The sequence below is a fragment of the Candida dubliniensis genome, chromosome 1 (assembly GCF_000026945.1).
Source record: "Candida dubliniensis CD36 chromosome 1, complete sequence".
Lineage (NCBI taxonomy): Eukaryota > Fungi > Ascomycota > Pichiomycetes > Serinales > Debaryomycetaceae > Candida > Candida dubliniensis.
In genome coordinates this window covers 2,474,227-2,493,130 of record NC_012860.1, presented here as the reverse complement: position 1 = coordinate 2,493,130, position 18,904 = coordinate 2,474,227, and the positions used below count along the sequence as shown (strand labels likewise).

At 33.5% G+C, this 18,904-nt stretch overlaps 12 protein-coding genes across 12 annotated transcripts; 4 read left to right on the top strand and 8 right to left on the bottom strand. All coding sequences in view use genetic code 12, as the record gives it.

Annotated features, from left to right (window-relative positions):
- Window positions 1–1,089: 1,089 nt before the first annotated feature.
- On the bottom strand, window positions 1,090–1,842 carry CD36_10490 (ADP-ribosylation factor-like protein, putative; the record flags this gene model as incomplete). The annotated part of the gene is made up of 1 exon (XM_002417647.1): window positions 1,090–1,842. One exon carries the CDS (start codon window positions 1,840–1,842, stop codon window positions 1,090–1,092), a length of 753 nt encoding a protein of 250 aa, XP_002417692.1.
- A 683-nt stretch (window positions 1,843–2,525) lies between these two features.
- On the bottom strand, window positions 2,526–3,839 carry CD36_10480 (dolichyl-diphosphooligosaccharide-protein glycosyltransferase beta subunit precursor, putative; the record flags this gene model as incomplete). Its single annotated transcript, XM_002417646.1, has 1 exon — window positions 2,526–3,839. The coding sequence occupies one exon, from the start codon at window positions 3,837–3,839 to the stop codon at window positions 2,526–2,528; it is 1,314 nt and encodes a 437-aa protein (XP_002417691.1).
- Window positions 3,840–4,356: 517 nt separating this feature from the next.
- Window positions 4,357–4,662, top strand: CD36_10470 (conserved hypothetical protein; the record flags this gene model as incomplete). The annotated part of the gene is made up of 1 exon (XM_002417645.1): window positions 4,357–4,662. The coding sequence occupies one exon, from the start codon at window positions 4,357–4,359 to the stop codon at window positions 4,660–4,662; it is 306 nt and encodes a 101-aa protein (XP_002417690.1).
- Window positions 4,663–4,689: 27 nt separating this feature from the next.
- Window positions 4,690–5,388, bottom strand: CD36_10460 (26S proteasome non-ATPase, regulatory subunit, putative; the record flags this gene model as incomplete). Its single annotated transcript, XM_002417644.1, has 1 exon — window positions 4,690–5,388. One exon carries the CDS (start codon window positions 5,386–5,388, stop codon window positions 4,690–4,692), a length of 699 nt encoding a protein of 232 aa, XP_002417689.1.
- Window positions 5,389–5,713: 325 nt separating this feature from the next.
- On the bottom strand, window positions 5,714–7,183 carry CD36_10450 (conserved hypothetical protein; the record flags this gene model as incomplete). The annotated part of the gene is made up of 1 exon (XM_002417643.1): window positions 5,714–7,183. The coding sequence occupies one exon, from the start codon at window positions 7,181–7,183 to the stop codon at window positions 5,714–5,716; it is 1,470 nt and encodes a 489-aa protein (XP_002417688.1).
- A 305-nt stretch (window positions 7,184–7,488) lies between these two features.
- Window positions 7,489–8,166, bottom strand: CD36_10440 (conserved hypothetical protein; the record flags this gene model as incomplete). The annotated part of the gene is made up of 1 exon (XM_002417642.1): window positions 7,489–8,166. The coding sequence occupies one exon, from the start codon at window positions 8,164–8,166 to the stop codon at window positions 7,489–7,491; it is 678 nt and encodes a 225-aa protein (XP_002417687.1).
- A 732-nt stretch (window positions 8,167–8,898) lies between these two features.
- Window positions 8,899–9,927, top strand: CD36_10430 (conserved hypothetical protein; the record flags this gene model as incomplete). The annotated part of the gene is made up of 1 exon (XM_002417641.1): window positions 8,899–9,927. One exon carries the CDS (start codon window positions 8,899–8,901, stop codon window positions 9,925–9,927), a length of 1,029 nt encoding a protein of 342 aa, XP_002417686.1.
- A 335-nt stretch (window positions 9,928–10,262) lies between these two features.
- CD36_10420 (prefoldin subunit, putative) lies at window positions 10,263–10,637 on the top strand (the record flags this gene model as incomplete). The annotated part of the gene is made up of 1 exon (XM_002417640.1): window positions 10,263–10,637. One exon carries the CDS (start codon window positions 10,263–10,265, stop codon window positions 10,635–10,637), a length of 375 nt encoding a protein of 124 aa, XP_002417685.1.
- A 106-nt stretch (window positions 10,638–10,743) lies between these two features.
- Window positions 10,744–11,280, bottom strand: CD36_10410 (conserved hypothetical protein; the record flags this gene model as incomplete). Its single annotated transcript, XM_002417639.1, has 1 exon — window positions 10,744–11,280. One exon carries the CDS (start codon window positions 11,278–11,280, stop codon window positions 10,744–10,746), a length of 537 nt encoding a protein of 178 aa, XP_002417684.1.
- A 522-nt stretch (window positions 11,281–11,802) lies between these two features.
- CD36_10400 (conserved hypothetical protein) lies at window positions 11,803–13,428 on the top strand (the record flags this gene model as incomplete). The annotated part of the gene is made up of 1 exon (XM_002417638.1): window positions 11,803–13,428. One exon carries the CDS (start codon window positions 11,803–11,805, stop codon window positions 13,426–13,428), a length of 1,626 nt encoding a protein of 541 aa, XP_002417683.1.
- A 327-nt stretch (window positions 13,429–13,755) lies between these two features.
- On the bottom strand, window positions 13,756–14,841 carry CD36_10390 (conserved hypothetical protein; the record flags this gene model as incomplete). Its single annotated transcript, XM_002417637.1, has 1 exon — window positions 13,756–14,841. One exon carries the CDS (start codon window positions 14,839–14,841, stop codon window positions 13,756–13,758), a length of 1,086 nt encoding a protein of 361 aa, XP_002417682.1.
- A 1,667-nt stretch (window positions 14,842–16,508) lies between these two features.
- CD36_10380 (mitochondrial translation system component, putative) lies at window positions 16,509–18,617 on the bottom strand (the record flags this gene model as incomplete). Its single annotated transcript, XM_002417636.1, has 1 exon — window positions 16,509–18,617. The coding sequence occupies one exon, from the start codon at window positions 18,615–18,617 to the stop codon at window positions 16,509–16,511; it is 2,109 nt and encodes a 702-aa protein (XP_002417681.1).
- Window positions 18,618–18,904: the final 287 nt, after the last annotated feature.

Here is an 18,904-nt window from a genome sequence, read left to right as displayed (position 1 = left end):
ATATATATATATATATAAGAGGAAGCAAGATATCAAAGGAGGATATATATCTCGGATAGTTTTGTGGTGTCTAACTTCTGGAATTTTCATGATTGCTATGACGGTGTGCCAAATTAATTCATGTACAAATTTCAGCTGGTGACACAAAGATCCTGAAAAAAATGTGGGTTACGCCAGGCTAAAAAAAAAGGGAATAAAATAAAATAAATCACATACAAAATTGTGAGACAGGGGGGGGGACATTTTTAGAGGTCAGAAGCAACACAGCGAAGACATAGTCATGAGTTTTCCTTGTAAATAGTCTATATCTACATACCATCCAACCATGTCTTCTCTTATAATTACACAATGCAGTACGAATTAAATTGAATTTCAAATTTTAGCGTCTTAAGGAGTAGAATATGAAATAGCAATATAGCAACTGTGGAGATGATAGGCAAGTAGTTTTGAAGCTGCCCTCTTGATGAAATTACCAACTACGATACTATTTTCAAGGAAACTAGCTACAAACTAACTCTCCAACAACGTGCATGTCATCAATTAAATCTGTGTGTGTAGGACCGCAAACTAGATATGAAAAATATACATGAATTAAAAAAATAGAAATTATATATTGCCGACATACCCATCGTAGCAATGCAACCGCTGATATACTACTGACCGAAGATTCTCCATCTTGTAATTATTATTTTCGTATACCATATGGTTGAATTGCATATTGCAATGCCATCTACATTGTATACTATCTTTAGAGACTTCAAGGTTGTGGGGGGAATAAAACAGAGTGGTACTTTGCCAATATAATTTTGCGGACATGTCATCGTACCTGCTAAGCGAAATAAGGAATTAGATTCAACTCCTGGATTCAGCCAAATAATGTAATGGTTATGCAGCATGATTAAATGATCCGCTGCATGACGTCGTTGAATGATTTCTGGTCTACACAAATTCAAACTATTGTTGTTCACTCCTCCCTCCCCCCTTCAGTTCAAAGTATACTTTTCTTGGATACAGTAAAAAATGTAAAAACTATTTTCCAATTCGTCGTAAATATGTTAACTGTGATTTTGTTGCATATAATCTCTATTATCACTTATACTCAGGCTTTTTGTTACGTTTGTTGTAAATCAATCGTGTCACTAACCATTCCAAACTTTCTTGTAATCCTTGATTCTCTAAAACGGAAACTGGTAACAATTTCGAATCGGTAGCTTCCAACTCACTAACTAACTTGATAAATACCCCTGTCTTAAGAGACACCAAATCTACAGCTTGCGGTAGGTCTTGCTTATTTGCCATCATTAATATTGGTACATTTACTGTTCCATCGACGTTGCTGTTGTTTTCATCGTCAATTTGCATCCACGTATCATCATGTGCAATATCAATCAATGTTTCATAGCATTCCTGAAACCGCTCAGTATCAGTAGAATCAATTATAAATATAATGCCATGACATTGCTTAAAGTATCGGGACCACATATTTCGCAATGATTTCTGCCCCCCTAGATCCCAAAATTTCAAATTAATGTTTTTGAATTGCGATGCCAAGGGTGAATCGGAATCTTTGGACTCGAACTTTATGGTTGTTGTGTTTTGGCCAACTGTGGGTAAAATCCGTTTAGATTTGATAATATCTGCCGTTGATCTGGGTTGTTCGTCACCTGTAGTTGAATTCTTGGATTGTTGGCTCTTGTTTGCTGATTCTGTCGAGGACGAATATAGTAATTTTAAATGTTCTAGAAACGTTGTTTTCCCTGCATTGTCCAATCCTAAAATAAGAATATTATATTGTTCTCTTTTGGTGTATTGAGTGTATAATGACGATGCTAGATGAAACATTGGAAATGCAAATTATGAAATAGGAATATCGATTGGGTGTACTTAGGTGGAATGGAATACAGTATCTGAATGAATTCAACTAGATTTAAGCCTAGATCTGTAATTGTCTCTATAAGTTTGATAACGGATATATTTTGTGTTGTTGTTTATTATGGAGGCAGTTCCTTTTTTTCCTTTTTTTTTTTTGCCTGTATTTCCACCTTCAAGTTTGAGAAGATTGAGTTTAGTTTAATTTAGGGTTTTAATTCTCGCCAACATTTCCAACAGTATAAATCGAATGAAGTAAGAAGAGGAAAAAAAAAAAAATTTTGGTTCTTCCATTCCTTTTTTTTATTCTTTTTCTTACTTATCATATATTTACATGATATATATTATTACAAACAGTATGTTTAGTACCTAATTTATTTTGGCAAACCTTTTTTCAAACAATCAATTATGATGAATAACTTAGATAGGGACAACTGAGTATTTATACATTGAAGACAGTTGTTTCATAAAGATAGTAGAAAGCATATCTGAAGTCTTTTTTTTTTTAAAAAAAAAAGAATTTTCCAATCGTTTGTAATTGTTTGCTAAACCAAACTAGCCTAAAAAGACCATTTTTACTAACATAAAATATATCAGCTCTTAAAACAAGATATTCTATAATTGAATCAATTTATTTCAAAGTGTATTTAAGCCAACTATACATTTTTTTTGGAATAGTTTGATTTGCCAACATAAATGTAAGAAACAACAAATACAAACCATGCAATAATTACAAACACAGCACTTGCAACGTATAACCAGGAATTTGAAATATCCCATGATCTTTTGAATTCATCGTTTGCCAAATGTCTCACAGTCACCACTCTTTTGTCAACTAGATAGGATAACCCAGCTCTCTTGTAGTCCAATTCAAAGGTAAACATACCGTGATGGTCAGGAACAGTGAAGTTAACAAAGTATGCATATGTATCTAATTCTGTGCTGTTACTGGTAGCACTCACTGGACCTAGTGGTTTCAAGTTCAATCTTTGGTAAGGATCTAACATCTTGAACGACAATTGCAACTGATCCTCTTCGTTTTTAACTTCAAATGGAACCCACTTTCCATCAACAAATTCGGATACTCCAATGGTGTAAATCGCTTGATCTTTGATTCTGTATAAATGTGGGTTTGGTTTACTTGGTTCGTCGGCTTTAATGTGCTCCACGAATTGCAATTTCAATTTACCCTGTTGTTGGAAACACCATTTATACAATTGAGGTTCTGCCAACAAGGAGCTAGATCCAACCCAAACTAGTCTGGCGTTATTCAAAGCTTCCAAACCAACTGCCAAATAACCTTGTTCACCAAAAGTCCATGTTTTGTCAGCATCAATTGCTTCGCCCACTTTGTTGGTGTAACCAGTGGCTGAACATCTAACAATGGGGAAGATTAATTCATTGTTCGAAATCAAAGCAGCATTACCATCGTAGTTTGTTGTAGACAATTCATCAATTAACCTATTTCCTTTGACAACATTATCATGAGTTAATTGAACAATACCTCTTTTGCTGTTGAAATGATCAATATACTTATAATTCTTTGGTGATGGGAAAATACCAAGTTCATTTAAAAACCCCCTCAATCCATCTGGTAAAACACTTTGCGATCCACCAACAACAAAAATGTTACTATTTTCATTAATGAATCGCAATAATTTATGCAGACTTAATGCTTCTTTAGATTTAATAGTTTTCTTTGATGAAGGAAACAACACAAGATGTTCGTAACGAGGGTAGTCATCAAAAAACAAATTGATTTCGTCGCTATTGTAATCACTGATCTTCACATCAAACTTATCAGACAAATACTCTATGAATTGGGCAACTTCTGGAGTCAAAGAGCTTGTATCATTTAATGGAAACAATTCTGGATCATATAATACCAATGCATGTTCAGTCTCAAAATGTGACGCATTGACAGTTGTCCATAATAAACACACTAAAAAGAAGTATAATTGTTTCAACATGATTGTGGCAAAGTTCAATGAAGTACCAAATGTTGAATATAGAAGTAGAGGGTTGGGTTTTTCACTTATTTGGCGTTCCCTTTCCTGGCTTTTCTTTTTTTTTTTTTCGTTTGGTTTCCCACGAAAACTAAAATTCTCTCAGTTATTCTGTCACTTATACTACGTGTCTCCAAATATATTTCTTAGAGAACTTTGGCCACGCTTATAATTATGTGCAGTCCGCAAATATAACTGAATACTTAGCTTATACTATTGTGATAATGGCTACAGGGGTGATAAAAAACCAACGAATATCTTTAGAACTATTCAAAGATGATCAAAGTTTACGTTTATCTATGGGTTAAGTGAAAAAAAAAAAAAATCAGTATATGTCACAATTGATGTAGTCTTTGCTTCCACTTCTTAGATCGAGACAAGAAGAACGATGGACCAAAAAAAAAAAAAATCGAGTTTTAACACTCGTGAGCTCATCCGCTAATACAACCAGATACTACCCTTTATTATAGAAGAAAGAGAAATGGCAGTCAAAATCAAAGTTGAATTTTTAGGAGGCTTGGACATAATATCGAATTCTGTAAGAGAACACAAGTGTGTTATACCATTTGAGGAAGGTGAAGCTACAGTTGCTGATTTGATAACTTACATCACCAAGAATATAATATCGGACCCCAAGGATATTCCTGTATTTATAGAAGACGGAACAGTGAGACCAGGGATTTTGGTTTTGATTAATGACACTGATTGGGAATTAGAAGGAATGGAGGAATATGTAATTGAAAGTGGAGATGTATTTACTTTTACTAGTACATTGCATGGAGGTTAAAAGTATAGTGTTATATATATCACATTACTATATAGGTATTAAACGACATCCTAATAAACCTTGGCCGTCCCAATCATCAGAAGGAATTAGTTTCAAAGTGATCCTCTCTTGGCCTCGTTTCAAGTCAAGATTAATCTCCTCATTTTGCTTCGAACGTACTCTTGACACCAAACTACCTAACTTATTATTATTAGTAGCATGAATGTCATTATCAAAAACAATTATTTGGTCGCCCTCTTTCAATCCTGAATTAAAAGCAGGCCCACCAGGGACCACTTCTCGCACTTGTGCAAATGGTATCTGGTATCTTGATGTAGAGGATGAAGTCAGCTCTTCTTCTTCTTCGATTTTTTTGTTATTTTCTCTTCTGACAGCAAATTCTTGGACCATCCTATCATCTAATAAATGTATAACTTTTCTGTCGTCATTTCTCAATCGAATTATTCGGATTCGTAATAAACGAATAGTGACCACATCAAGATCGCTTCTAGGAAATCCATCTGGTGTAACCAATGGAGTATCCATATCCGCATTGTACTTGTGTCTCAATAAATCAAATAATGTATTTAACTGACTCTCTATCTCCTGTTTGACCTGTGAAAGTTGTGTAAAATTAAGGGACTCAAAATCGATATCGTCATACTCCTTAAATTGTTCATTATCCAAATTCAAGGATTTCATTAAACCTTGAAAAGAACCATTGATATCCAGCTCATCTACTGTCATGTTGTGTGTAATATGTGTGTCTTTTATTAGATATGACTGAAGAATGAAATCAAAGTAAAACCAATGCAATGAGCTTTGTGAGTAAGTCCGTTAGGTTTATTTCTTCAATGGCAAATATTGTGTTCTGTTATTTTTTGCGGGTTTTGCCTTTTTTTTTGCACCGCAAATATTTTGGATGCGGAACACCCAGGGATGGCAATAACCTTGGCAAACATTAATATAAAATGTTAATATGAAATTGTTTCCAATGAATAATAATGCATATATATAAGTCGCTACAAAAATAAAGTCTAACTAATCTAAACAAATTATTTGTTTGAAGGTTTTAATGGTTTTCTTCTGTACTTAATGCAAATGAATAAGTACTTACCGCATCCACTTCATCATCCTCATTACCTTCACTGATTTCCTTCCATGATGCTATCGTCAACATGACAAATCCTATAATTACAAACAAGTCACCCACTAATTGTTGGAACCCCAACTTGTTTCCAAAAATCCACCATTCCACCAACCCAATCAAAAAGATCGTCAACAAAGAACTAACAGATGATAAAACTGGGCTTGTCAATGCCATCAAAGATAAAAATGAAGCACTGAACAATAAATTGCTTACAATAGATCCGGAAATGTATAGCCAAATGGTGGTAGTATTTTCACCATAGTCAAATAGGTTGAAATGATGAATATGGAATACCTCTGCAAATATCAAAATTGCAACAAGAATAGTCAAAGTATATATTCCAAAAAATCCCATGACAAAATTTGCAAATGTCAGTTGACGTCTTGGTGTGATGATTTTTGATAAATGTTCTGGTATGCAAAGATATTTTTTATATAAAACTTCATAATAACCGTAAAGTATAGCTCCTGTTAATATAAGTAAGTTTCCCCAGAATCGTAAGGGATAAGGATTCTCTTCCTTTGGTTGGTCTTTACTATCATCTCCTGAGTATGCAACGATAAACACCCCTGAAAGAGCTATGATGACAGAACTTGCCTTCAACCATGAAAACTTCTCGTTCAATAATGGTATTGCAAACGCATACGCTGTGAATGCTGAACAATTGTAAATAGCAGTAACATCTGAAGGATACGTCATGGACATTGCTCCATACCAGGTAAATCCAGCAAAGGTTAATACCACCGTAATGATCAATGCCTTGATAATGACATATCTAATGGATGGAGTAGCAATGAATGTTTTAATACATTCACGAATTGAACTAGAATTTGAGATGTGTGGATTCTCGTCAATAAGTTGATTCAAATGAGTGGTTGATCTATCTCCTTTCACATTTGACTGGTAAATCAATATCGACGTGTGATAAACATTATGGAATTGCTTCACTATGCATTTTTTAAAGTAGGTAAAGTAGTTGATCTGGTGCAATGGGATCTGTAATTGATTTTGTTGTTCAGTTGGAACACCCTCGTTTTCCAATAATCCTGAGTTAGAATTTAAGCGCTGATATTGAATACCTGATCCAACAGTATTGCTTATGGTTGCCTCTTTGTCTGTTTGCTTCATCTTTCGTGTCGTCCTCCAAAGCGACACAAAAATAACTTGAATAGGCCATAATAGCCACCACGAACCATGAGTGACAGCTAGTAACACTACTGGTTCCAGAAATTTCAACTTGTATGCCTGTGATGTGAATTCAGTTTGGAAAACAAACAGTGTTAACGATACAATGAATAATATCACTATAAATAAGATTTTGGTTTTCGAAACCGCGTGCAAACTAGCTTCTGAATGGGTATCCTGACTTTCTAGCAAGTTTGTAATAGCCATAGTGTATCAAATGCTAAGTGTATTATCAAAATCTGAAAAAGAAAAAGTGAAATTGTCCCTGCAAAAGAAGAAAAAAAAATAGTTCAACATTATATAACGAAATATTTTTTTTTTGGTGTCGTTGTTTTGCTTGGTTATTTGTTTGTTAGTATGTAAAAGAAACTCTACATGATAGGGCGATACCCGCATAGAACAATCCCTCCCTATCCCCTCAAGAAAATTATTTAGGCCCCTTGATATTTTGCTCTTAAACAAAATGTATATATACAACATACGTAGATGAGAAAAACAAACAACAACATCCCTTAATCACTATCACTTTCATAATTATCTTCTTCTTCCTTGGTATCGTTCTCTTCTTCGTCACTGATGTCAATGTAATATTGTCTTGGTGCAAGTTGGCCACGCTCAACAAGAATTGTTCTCGGTATTAATCGGGGTAATATCAAATCAATCACTCGTTCATTCACCAATAATGCATCCACCCATTCATCAAGAAAAGTAAGTTTATAATGAATAGGTAATTTCTGTGAGTCAAATATTGGGGTTTTTAACTTTATTCGTAACTTCCGGAAATCTTGAAAATATTGATCAAATATGGAGTATACTTCTTGACTTGGATATGTTAAGCGGATGTAAATCAACGTCAATGCCGTTAGGTACTTGAACTCATTGAAGTCGAGCTGGGTCAAATATGTTTTGATTATCTCTTTACTTGGTTCAAGTTCTAGCATTCTGAACAAACACGATATAAAAGTGCTTGGTCTGTTTGAAGAGTCCGTGCCTCCAATATAATGCACATGTTCTATAATAATCGGTAGTAATGTGGCTTCATTACTCAAGTATAAATATTGTTTGTAAAATAATGAATCCTGTATCCGATGTCGAATAATCGGTTCAATGAGATTGGACTTGTTTATAGTATACCTTTTATCTTGGTACGATGCCTGCTTCTTGTAATAAGGTATTGTGGTTTCGGCCATTGCTCTGGTAACAGAAAAAACTGTTGTTCTTGAAGATGATCTTAAACCAGGTTTACAATATAAGCTCTGTTTATTTTTTGGTGGTGAAAAAAAAAAAAAAAATCTCCGAAAACAAGATCTTGCAATCCCAGTTTCTGATGACACGGTTCAAACAAATTTCTCGAAACACAACACTGGTATATATATATAGTGTAGATAACGTGGATTACTTTATTGTTTACTTGTATAAATAGATAAAAATCTACAAAAATTCTGTGTGATTTTTCAAATTGCAATCGTATGATCACAATCAATTAATAACTACCCGAGACCAATTTGCCTCACAAATAAACTGATAAACAAAGAGATAATAGTATACAAAGAAGTAATTCTGTTTACCTGCTAACTGCCATTGCCTCGTCCCTCCATCTCCAAAACAAAAAAGAACGACACACAAAAGCCACAATAAAGCTCGACGAAATGTCGCTTTAATCGTATTATCAATAGTTGAATTTTCGAGTCTTGTGCTTCCGCATGATTAGTTTGAATGAAATTTGACACTACAATACATTTTTCTGTTGACAATAATAAATATTGAACTTGGTGGTTCTCTTTTTTTTTTTTGCTTCTCCTATATATAAATACTAATCTATAAATAACCTAGTAATTTTTTTATTTTTTTTTTTTTTGATAAAAGTACAAACAAATTCACCTTCTGTATTATTTTTTTTTTTTTGGTAGAGTTATTCAGTAATGTCATTTAAGTTCCCATCATTTGATTTCAAATCAATTCAAGAATCGTTACCAACGGTCGATCAAGTCAAAGAGTCTTTCACCAAGACCAGTGATCAATTGAGCAAATCAATTCAACCATACACCAGTAAGACCACACAATTGATTTCAGAGCAATTGAAACACTTGGAGCATTTAGCCAATAATACAGCAGACAATATCGATGTTAGTGAATTGCCACAAGAGTATTTGCAATTAGAATCCAATTGTGATTTGTTGTTGAAATTGTACACAGATTTGATTCAAACTACCAATGAAACTTATGGTAAAGTCAGTTATGATTATCCGCCTGGTAACTATGCCATCAACAAGATAAAGGACGCCAACGTCAGCGGTTTGATTGGACAGAAATTTAACCAATTGAAAAACGTTTCTTCTCCTCAAGAATTGGAAAAGGTGTTACTTGGACAAGATGTTGATGTTGAATCAAAAGACGAATCAGGGGTAGTGAGTATTCAACCTACTTCACCACAATTGCCAAAAACTTTGTTTGGTCATTTATCTGAAATATGTTCTAAGCATAGCGACGAATTGAAATCTTCAGAGCACCCATTATCGTTTGCTCTTTTACAAGTTTCTTCAACTTATCAAGAAATTGCTGTTGCCAGATTAGATCAAGATAAGAAGATTATGTCTGAATTGAATGCGGAATTAATTAAAACATTGAATGAAAGTTTTATTAAAGTAAATGAGTTGCGTAAAAAAGTGTATTCAACTAGAGGCGAGTTTGATTTATTAAGAAGCAAATATGAAAAACTGGATCCGGAAAATGAAGATTTAATTGCTAAAGAAGATGGGTTTGTTAGTGCTACTGAGGTGGCTGTTTTGGAAATGAAAAAGTTGTTGAAACCTTCTAAAAACATTGATTTGTTGAAAGTATTAGTTGCTGCTCAAAAAGATTATTTTGAAGTTGGTGCTAAGAAATTAAAGGAATTATTGGATAATTTAAACAAGATTCCAACTACTGGTGAAGAAGAAGAGGATGATTGATTTTATCTGCTTTTATTTGTTTGAATTCCTTTGTTTGTTTTTTTTTTTTCTCTTTGTCTATTTTCAATTAGTATATTCAAATTTTCTTCTAGATATTATCAATGCTTTCCGGGCTACTGTGTAGACTGTTTGTATCATTGTATGTTTTTTTTTTTTGGAACTAGCTATTGAATCAATAAATGTAGTGTAGAGTTGGCAAAGATACTGGTAGAAAAATTTTTGGTGAACTAACAACTTGAAAAAAAAAAGAGTGTGTTACAAAAAAACAAACAGCATTTATACATTTTTGATCTAGCAAATATCAATAGTACTCTTACAAGATAGCCATCTCCCCAATGTCGACACCAAAAGCTACAGGAACAGACGAACAAAAGTCACAAATCTTACAACAAGAATATAACAGATACCAAGAATTAATAGCGGAACTAGACTCCCAATTGAGTACCATATCATCGCAATTACAGGAGCATCTTATAGTGGATCAATCATTAACATCAATTTCTCCTGAGAAAAGAGAGGGCCGTAAATGTTTCAAAATGATAGGTGGAGTATTGGTTGAAAAAAGTATTGATGAGGTGATCAAAATTTTGAATGGAGAAATCACTCAATTGAAAAACGAACGTGAAAGACTAAACAAAGAGTTGACTGATAATAGGAAAAAATTGGAAAGTTGGATAACTACAAATAAAATCAAAATTGTCAAAGGTTAATTTCATAGGTTGTTTCATAACAATAATTTATAATAAATAACAATATAGATATTGAAAACAAAAAAAGAAGAGAGGGAGAACTAAAACAACACATATAATCATTACACTATACTGCAATAGTCTTAGCATAGACTTCACGAGCTTCAGTGTTTCTTCCCGTGTCTCTATTGATAGCTTCCCATTTAGGTTCATCTTTGAATAATCTAACTGCTTTGACGTATTTTGCAGCATTAGTTAATGTGAACCGGTGGTAAATTCCCGCTGGCAAAATCAACAAGTCGTATGGTGATAATTTAGCTCTAATCCAACGATCTTGTTTGTCTCTAACGTCAAAATAACCTTCTCCTTCAGCGATATATCTAATTTCTTCATCTTCGTGATAATGTTCTTTGTAAAACTGTTGCATTTTGGCATTATAAGCATCAATGTCATTATTGAAAGCCTGTAAATTTAAAGTAACAACATCTCTATTCTTATATTCTCTTTCAGTGGCTAATGCATCCAATTCTTCTTGAGTAGTGATATATTTGTAAATTACACCAATTTCAGCTAGTTGTTCAAAACTGACTGGTTCTCCTGAATTATGATCTTCAGTAAAGTTTTCAAGTGTGTCTTTGTTGTCGTGAAAATAAACTTCAACCATTTTATTTAAGTACTTGAATAGTTATAGATATTGGTATGTTGAATAGTTGGTATAATATGGAGGGTTTCATTTTCTCTTTCGATTTTTTTTTTTTTGGGTGGGGGAACATAATAATAGAGCCATGTGCTCAGATTGCAAATCACCAAAGAAAATGTGACAAATTAATTGTTAGGCAAATGTAAGAGCCATATAAACTGTGGATCCTGGTGATTCCCGTTTCCTTTCTTCTCCACTCATTGTTCCAATTGTTTCTGAAAAGAAATATACTATACAACCAGAACAACTGAACAATAATTGGGAATTCAAACTGAAATCTGTTCATCAATAAACTTAGATTAGCATTCATTGAGGCATTACTGAGAGGTCGATTGTGTTGTCACGTGACTGGTAAGTCGCTTGTGACAGAGAAATGAGAAATGAAAAAAAAAAAATGTTTGGAAGACCTTGAAATCTGCAGACCAAACTCAAAGAATAAGATAACCACCTAATTATCGTCATAATACTAATATCAATTATCACACTATGTATAGATCTCATAATAATCACGACCATCGCTCTCGTAATGATGGCTCCAATGGACGAATAGGCAAGCCAAGGGATCATAAACTGCAAGATAAATATTTGGCGTATCAACAAAACATTGAACAACAATTGGCAAGTCAGGAAAAGAAACAAGCCTATAGAAGAATCACTGATCATGGGAACAATATGGGACGATGGTATATTGAGAAATCATTAGGGTTAACTAATAGATCGCAACAAGCTATTGGAACGATACGACCGGAATCGTCATATTTAATTGATTTATTGCCTTCATTGGCATATAGCTCATCATTCAATTTGAATCGAAGAAATAATAAAAATAATTTGGCTGTGTTGGATTTACAAACAAAATTTGTTCACTTATCTTCGAATAAAGTCAAACATACGATAAACACTGTCAAATGGACTCCTGAGGGGAGACGATTATTGGTTGCTTCACATTCTGGAGAATTTACATTATGGAATGGGATGACGTTTAATTTCGAGACTATTATGCAAGCCCATGAGTCTCCAATTTTAACAATGAAGTATTCCAATCATGATGAATGGTTATTGAGTGGTGATCAGAATGGTACAGTTAAGTACTGGCAACCTAATTTTAATAACGTTAATAATATTTCTGCCCATGCTAATGGAGTTAGAGATATAGCTTTCTCGCCAAATGATCTGAAATTCCTTACCTGTGGTGATGATTCAGCACTTAAAATATGGAATTTTAATAATGGTAAAGAAGAAAGAACTTTGAGCGGACATCATTGGGAAGTGAAAAGTGCTGATTGGCATCCAAATTTGGGTTTGATTGTTAGTGGCTCAAAGGATAATTTAGTTAAATTGTGGGACCCACGACTGGCTAATTGTGTTTCTACATTGCATGGGTTTAAGCATACGGTTAACAAAACAAGATTCCAACCAAATGGAACAGCAAGGTTGTTGGCTTCTGTATCAAGAGATCGATCATGTCGAATCTTTGATTTGCGTACCATGAAAGATATGTTGGTTATCAGAGATTCCGAAACCGATTTATCATGTGTTGCCTGGCATCCTATTCATGCCTCAATGGTCACCACTGCTGCCTATAATGGATCTATAAGCAACTTCTTGTTGGATTCATACATTCCCGATTCGAATGAATCTATACCCAAAAGAAACAACAACGGGAATAATCTTTCCAATACTAACAACACGATTGATGCCGTGCAGAAAATCCCTTACGCTCATGAAAAGGCAATTCACGCAGTCGAATACCATCCATTGGGTCATTTGTTGTGTACAGCTGGTTCCGATAAGACAGCCAGATTCTGGTCTCGTGCTAGACCCAATGACCCAATGGCTTGGAAAGATCCTGTTTATACTGATAGTAAAGCTGGTGCTTGGTATTATTCAGTTAATAATAATGTCAATGCGGTGATGGAAGATCCAAATGCCGTGAAGGATGAAGACGATAATACTGCTAATGATGACGATGCATTGTCCAATTCTGGTCGTCGTCGTGGTGTTGGGGCTACAGGACTGTCTGGTGTTACTGATGCTGTTCCTGGGTTGAGATCACGAAACGAAACTTCCAACAATGGTACGTACACAATACCTGGGTTGCGTGGGTTTTAGGTTGCTGTGTAGGAAACACATCATTAGAAATGTACACAATATATATAAGAAATTTAAGGAATAATATCGCATTTCAACCACTTGTTTATGTAATTGCAATGGAGTTGAATACTGATTGTTTTGAAAGACCGCTTTACAAACACTACATTTATTGAAACATTAAGTAAATAAACTTTTTTTTTTATTTATTATAAAGAAAGCAAACACTTCTTTTTAACCCTATATATATATATATGTATATTATTCTCTATCAAAAATAAAAACTACCAAAATATGAAACAAAAAAAAAACCCAACCCTAAAGAAAAAAAATAAACTTTTGAATAAATTATTGACCCAATAACTCCCTATAAACCTCACTTAATTTGTAATTGTTTTTAAAATCAGACAAAATCTTATAATACCAAGTATCGGCATGATGAATGTGTGAAAACTCAAATTGTTGACCACCATTTTCACATTTCATATACATATCAACTTTATCTCCATAACTATCCAATTCTTTATCTGTTATTGGTTTGTAAATTTTCTTGTAATTGATTGCTCGTTGCTTAAAATCATTGATGGCGGTAGTATAATCCTTATTTTTATAATCATTGTTTTCTGATTTACCACTGATATTATATTCTAATAATTTCTGATTATTACATTGAACATCAAATATTACTATTCTTCCATTTGGAACTTGTTCACTGATTAAGTTGATCATTCTTTGTCTTCTTTCTAATGTGGTATTAGTTGCATCCAAAAAGCCAACATCAATAACATTTGATTGTAAATCATTAATCATGTTGTTGACAGTTATGGTGGCATATAATTCACGATCTTTTTTACCTTGTTCATTATTTGGATCGAAAAATTGGGCATCATTAAATTCGCTGGCAGATCTTCTTCTTCTAACGTCACCGGCATTGTAGATTTGTGCATTATATTCGCTGTTTTCATTGATAAATTGTTGAAATTGTTTGCAAATGGTTGATTTCCCACTGGCAGGTAATCCAACTAACAAAAGTATTAGCTTTTCTTTTGGTTGAACAGATGTTGTACAAGATTGATGCTGACGTAGTTTCAAATCTATGGTTTGAGTGAAATCTAATTCTTGTATGGTTGGGTGGTGTAATAGGTTGTGATAGTTGTTTTTGAATGCAGGATTGGAATCATGTCTTGATAATATTGGTGTTATGGTCGTTGTTGAAGCTGTTCTGCTATATAATGGTACTGAGTCAAATAAGGAATTTATAGATGATGATGAGCTTATGAATCTCAAGTCGGCGCCCGAAGGACTATGTGGACTCGAGCTGGCCTCGACGTCTGTGGATAATGGTGGTAGTTGTTTAAGTTTATTTCGTTGCATTGAGTGGCTAGTATTATCGAAAAATTCAAAGGTTACTTTTGGTCGTTCTGTGTGTGTCATAATCTTATAGATGTTGTATATATGTTTCTTTTGAAATACTATTAAATGTCCATTAGTTGATTGTTAGAAGAATAAGAAGAAGAGTAAGAAAACTAATATTTAGTTATGACGAAATTATCAATTATATATAAAGACAAGTCACAAATAAACGAAAAAAAAATTTCATTGATGAGATTTAGTTACTAAAATTGCAACATCAGAAAATTATGTGAATGCGCGAATGCATGTTCCGTTCCACCAGGTGATTCATTCATTCCTCTTTTTTTTTTTTTTTTTCGTTCACATTAAACTTCTTTTAATTTATTTTACTCCTCTTTCCTATTTTATCTTCATTTGTATTTTTTGATAGTTCACACACGGACTGTTCTTATTTTTACAGTTTACACAACTCTAATGACTAATTAATTGATGTTGTTTTATTAGTCAGTCCTTCATACCAAGCGAAAGGGAGAAAGGGGACACGGAAGAGTGAGAGAAAATACTAGAATGCATTGTCAGTATGTTCTTTTTTTTTCTTTTTACTATTGTTTTTTCTTTTTTTGCAGGTTAACAAGATGTTCTTTTTTTGGATAACAAATAGTTATTCCGAAAAAAATGGGACCAACGGAAACTAAACACATATACAGAGTTATGTTTTTTTCACATATTGTTGAAAACATTTACAATACTGCGTTGGTATGATCCAAAATATCTTGTTGACAGTCTTTACTTGACCTTGTTTATTGCTGAACGAAACCATTTCATCCATCACCTGGTTAATTAAATTAAGCCTCAATTCCAAAAGCCCGTGTCTTTGATGATGCGCCCTTGTTTCATTTCTTGTCTTTCGTTTTTTATGTTATAGTGCGTGCGTCTGGAAATATTTAATCCGAAGTTTGTGTGAGAAGAAATTCATTATTACTCAAATAGGAAATGCCAATACGCAGGCAATATGCAATACAAAAAAAAAGAAACAACAAGAATAATAATACGCCACCATGTGGATTATTGAACTCGGTGGCGGTGGCAGTGGCAGAAGTGGTCCAGGACAACAACAGTAACGCCCTGCCGGCTAGCCAACCAATGGTGGCGACAAGAAAACGTGTCTATAAGACTAGAAAGCAAAAAAAAAAAAAAAAAAGAAACGATATCTTGATTGTTTGTTTAGTTTTTTTACAAATTTAGGGAAAACGGAATTAATTATGTTTCACTTCTGCATAATGAAGTCATTTCATTCTCGTTCTTATCTTTGTCTAACAAAAATCTGTTTTTTCACCTTGAATGAGATGATCGTGCATAATGGTCAAAAGAAAAGAGAGTTTTCGGATCTATGGCACATTCAAAATTACTTCCCCTCCCCAAGTGAGAAAGTTGAAATTTTTGAACCACGGACCACGGGATCTCCACAATATTTGACTCATATATGTTTACTCCATCATGACTCAATCATATTTTTCATTTAATTTTAGTTTATGGAAAAGTTGGGGTAATTGATCTCCGTTATTGTGAATAACCGTGGAACAGTAGCGTTAGTATTAAATTAATTACTCTATATACGACTCTCAGGCACAGAAGCCAGTATTAACTTCCAAGGAGATTATGTGCAAAAAATGTTGTTATATGTTTTGGTATATCTATATTAAATAAAAAGAGGAAACTATTTACAGAGTAAACTATGATTTGCCCTATCAAAACTTGAATTTCGGATGGTACACTTGTGATACTTTTTCTTTTTCTTCCCATGACTTCTTTCTAATTGCTCCTATTTTTTCATAAATTTCATGAACATTGTTTAAGCGTTCAGAAATCTTTGTTTCAGGAAATTTCAATAAGTCACTGATGTATTTCTTTGGAGGATTTGTAGTTCTTTTGATGTTATATATTAATTGCCAGTCTTCAAAGTAGTCATGGGGTAATTTGTAGTATTGTCTAATTTTTCCATCAATCAAGCTCGAATCCATTTTAATTACATAGCTGAATATTTCCTTTGTTTCAAGACTTTTGTCATTAAATTTCCTCAACTCTCTAGCATGTTTCTGTACTTCAGCCAAATTCTCATCTTCTGCAAAATCACGTTTGAATCTCTCTGGAAACGATTGTAACACTTCAATCTCTTCATCAGTAACTGGTATTGCAAATACTCGAAGTAAATGTGCGAATGTGTCATATTTCACAATCAATCTAAACGGGGTTGGATTACCGTTTAGAGATTGATTCAAATCTTTTAAAATATGTTCTTGTAATAACTTTTGCCAAATTTCCAATGAAAACTTAAATTGTGTTTCCCCAATCAAAGATGGTAATTTATCAGGTAATCTATTTACATTTAATTTTTTTACATCAATTTCTGGAACTTCAGAAAAGGTGTTTCCAGTGTAAAATAATTTATCCAATTCCTCAAGTGGTAAATATTGGAACCCAAATATGGTGTTAATGCTATGATAAGCAATGAAGATACCATCCATTTGTCCTATTCTTGCCTGGAATAAATACTTCATCATGGCACCAGTTCTTATCATATCTCTGAACTCATGTTCGAAGGATTCATAACTACCATTCAATTTCCAAATTTGATAATCGTTCTTCTCTAAAGATCCACTTTTGGAATTATATCTAATGTTTGTTGATGCTCGAGTTTTCAAATCGAATGTACCATTCCCTGGCAATCTTTCATCATAGCAATCCAATTGTGATCTCAATAAAAAATCCCCATAAGATGCATAATTATAAGCATTAGTAGGCGGTTCACTAAACTCAATCCCACTATCCTTATGATATTTGACAAATTCATTTTGTGGGTTTGTTAATAATGTTTCCATACACATTCCCATGGCACTAAGAAGGGTATCTAAGTCACATGAATTATCAGCTTGAATAGAATAGACTGGTTTCTTTTCCTTTGTTATGGAATCAATAAAGTCACCTTGAGGTTTTAAAATCAAATTAGTTGGCAATTCATTACTCATTCCTGAAAAGGGAATTTTACCGAACCGCTTAACATCCCATTTATCATATTTATTTAAAAAATGATAAAACTTAGATAGCAAAGATGTCATGGAAGAAGTTGAAGAATAGAATTGTTTCTCAAGTTTTTGAGAATTTTCTAACAATTGTTGATGTTTCGAGACTGGTGTATAATTCCCAATTGCTTCAAAATTGAAATCTTTATAGTTGATCACTTTTTTCAAAAAAGGGGCAAAATTATATATTCTAGTTCTGGGGTCTTGTAAAAAATGGACTCCTGGTGAAAATAACACTCGATCTAAATTATGAGCTAATTGAGCAATATCTTCATTTTTAGGGGCAATACATTGTTTTAAAGGGTGCTTAATGACGTTGCTACTAGTTGAATATTTATTTGAAGACGTGTCTTTGTAAAATGGTTCTTTTGATGGTTTGGTAACTTCATTACGCTTTGTTTGTAGCTTTCCCTTAATGTGTTTTTTGTCCCACTTTGTCGATGCCTGTGGTTTCGAAAATATTTTCTTCAAGACTTTCATTTTATCTGGATTTTGAAACAACTTACTCGTGGTGTTATTATTGATAGTCCGATTTCGTTTACTTTGGTTTCCCCCGGTTTCAATAATCCGGTTGATTAAACTCCTTACTCTAGCACTATTTCTTAAAGACACGCCATCTTCAGGCTCATTTGTATCAAGTGGTATTTGGAAGTTGCTTGTATCGCTTTTAGTTGTCATTTCATTCTCGATGTCATGTTTTGATTTCAAATTTTCTGCTAAATATAAAGATTGGCAAAATGACCTTCTATGAACTATTATTATATTTTGTCTTATCATGTTTGTTCGTTCGGAATATTTATCTTCAATGTGTTCATGGAGCCTCAGCTAATAATGCTTTAAAAAAGATTGGCGTGAAATACTGCACCAGTTTCAGCTCTGATTTTGAGATGGAGATGAGTCGTACACAAGTTTCGTGTGCGACATTTTTAGAGTGAGTTCCTAATTCTTATACCAAGGCGCATTTGTAGTGTGAGCATGCAGTGTTCTTGTTCATGTTAGTTTTGATTATAAGAAACTAGTTATAGGAACTTACTTCTGCAATTTTGCTATTAGTATACCTTTTA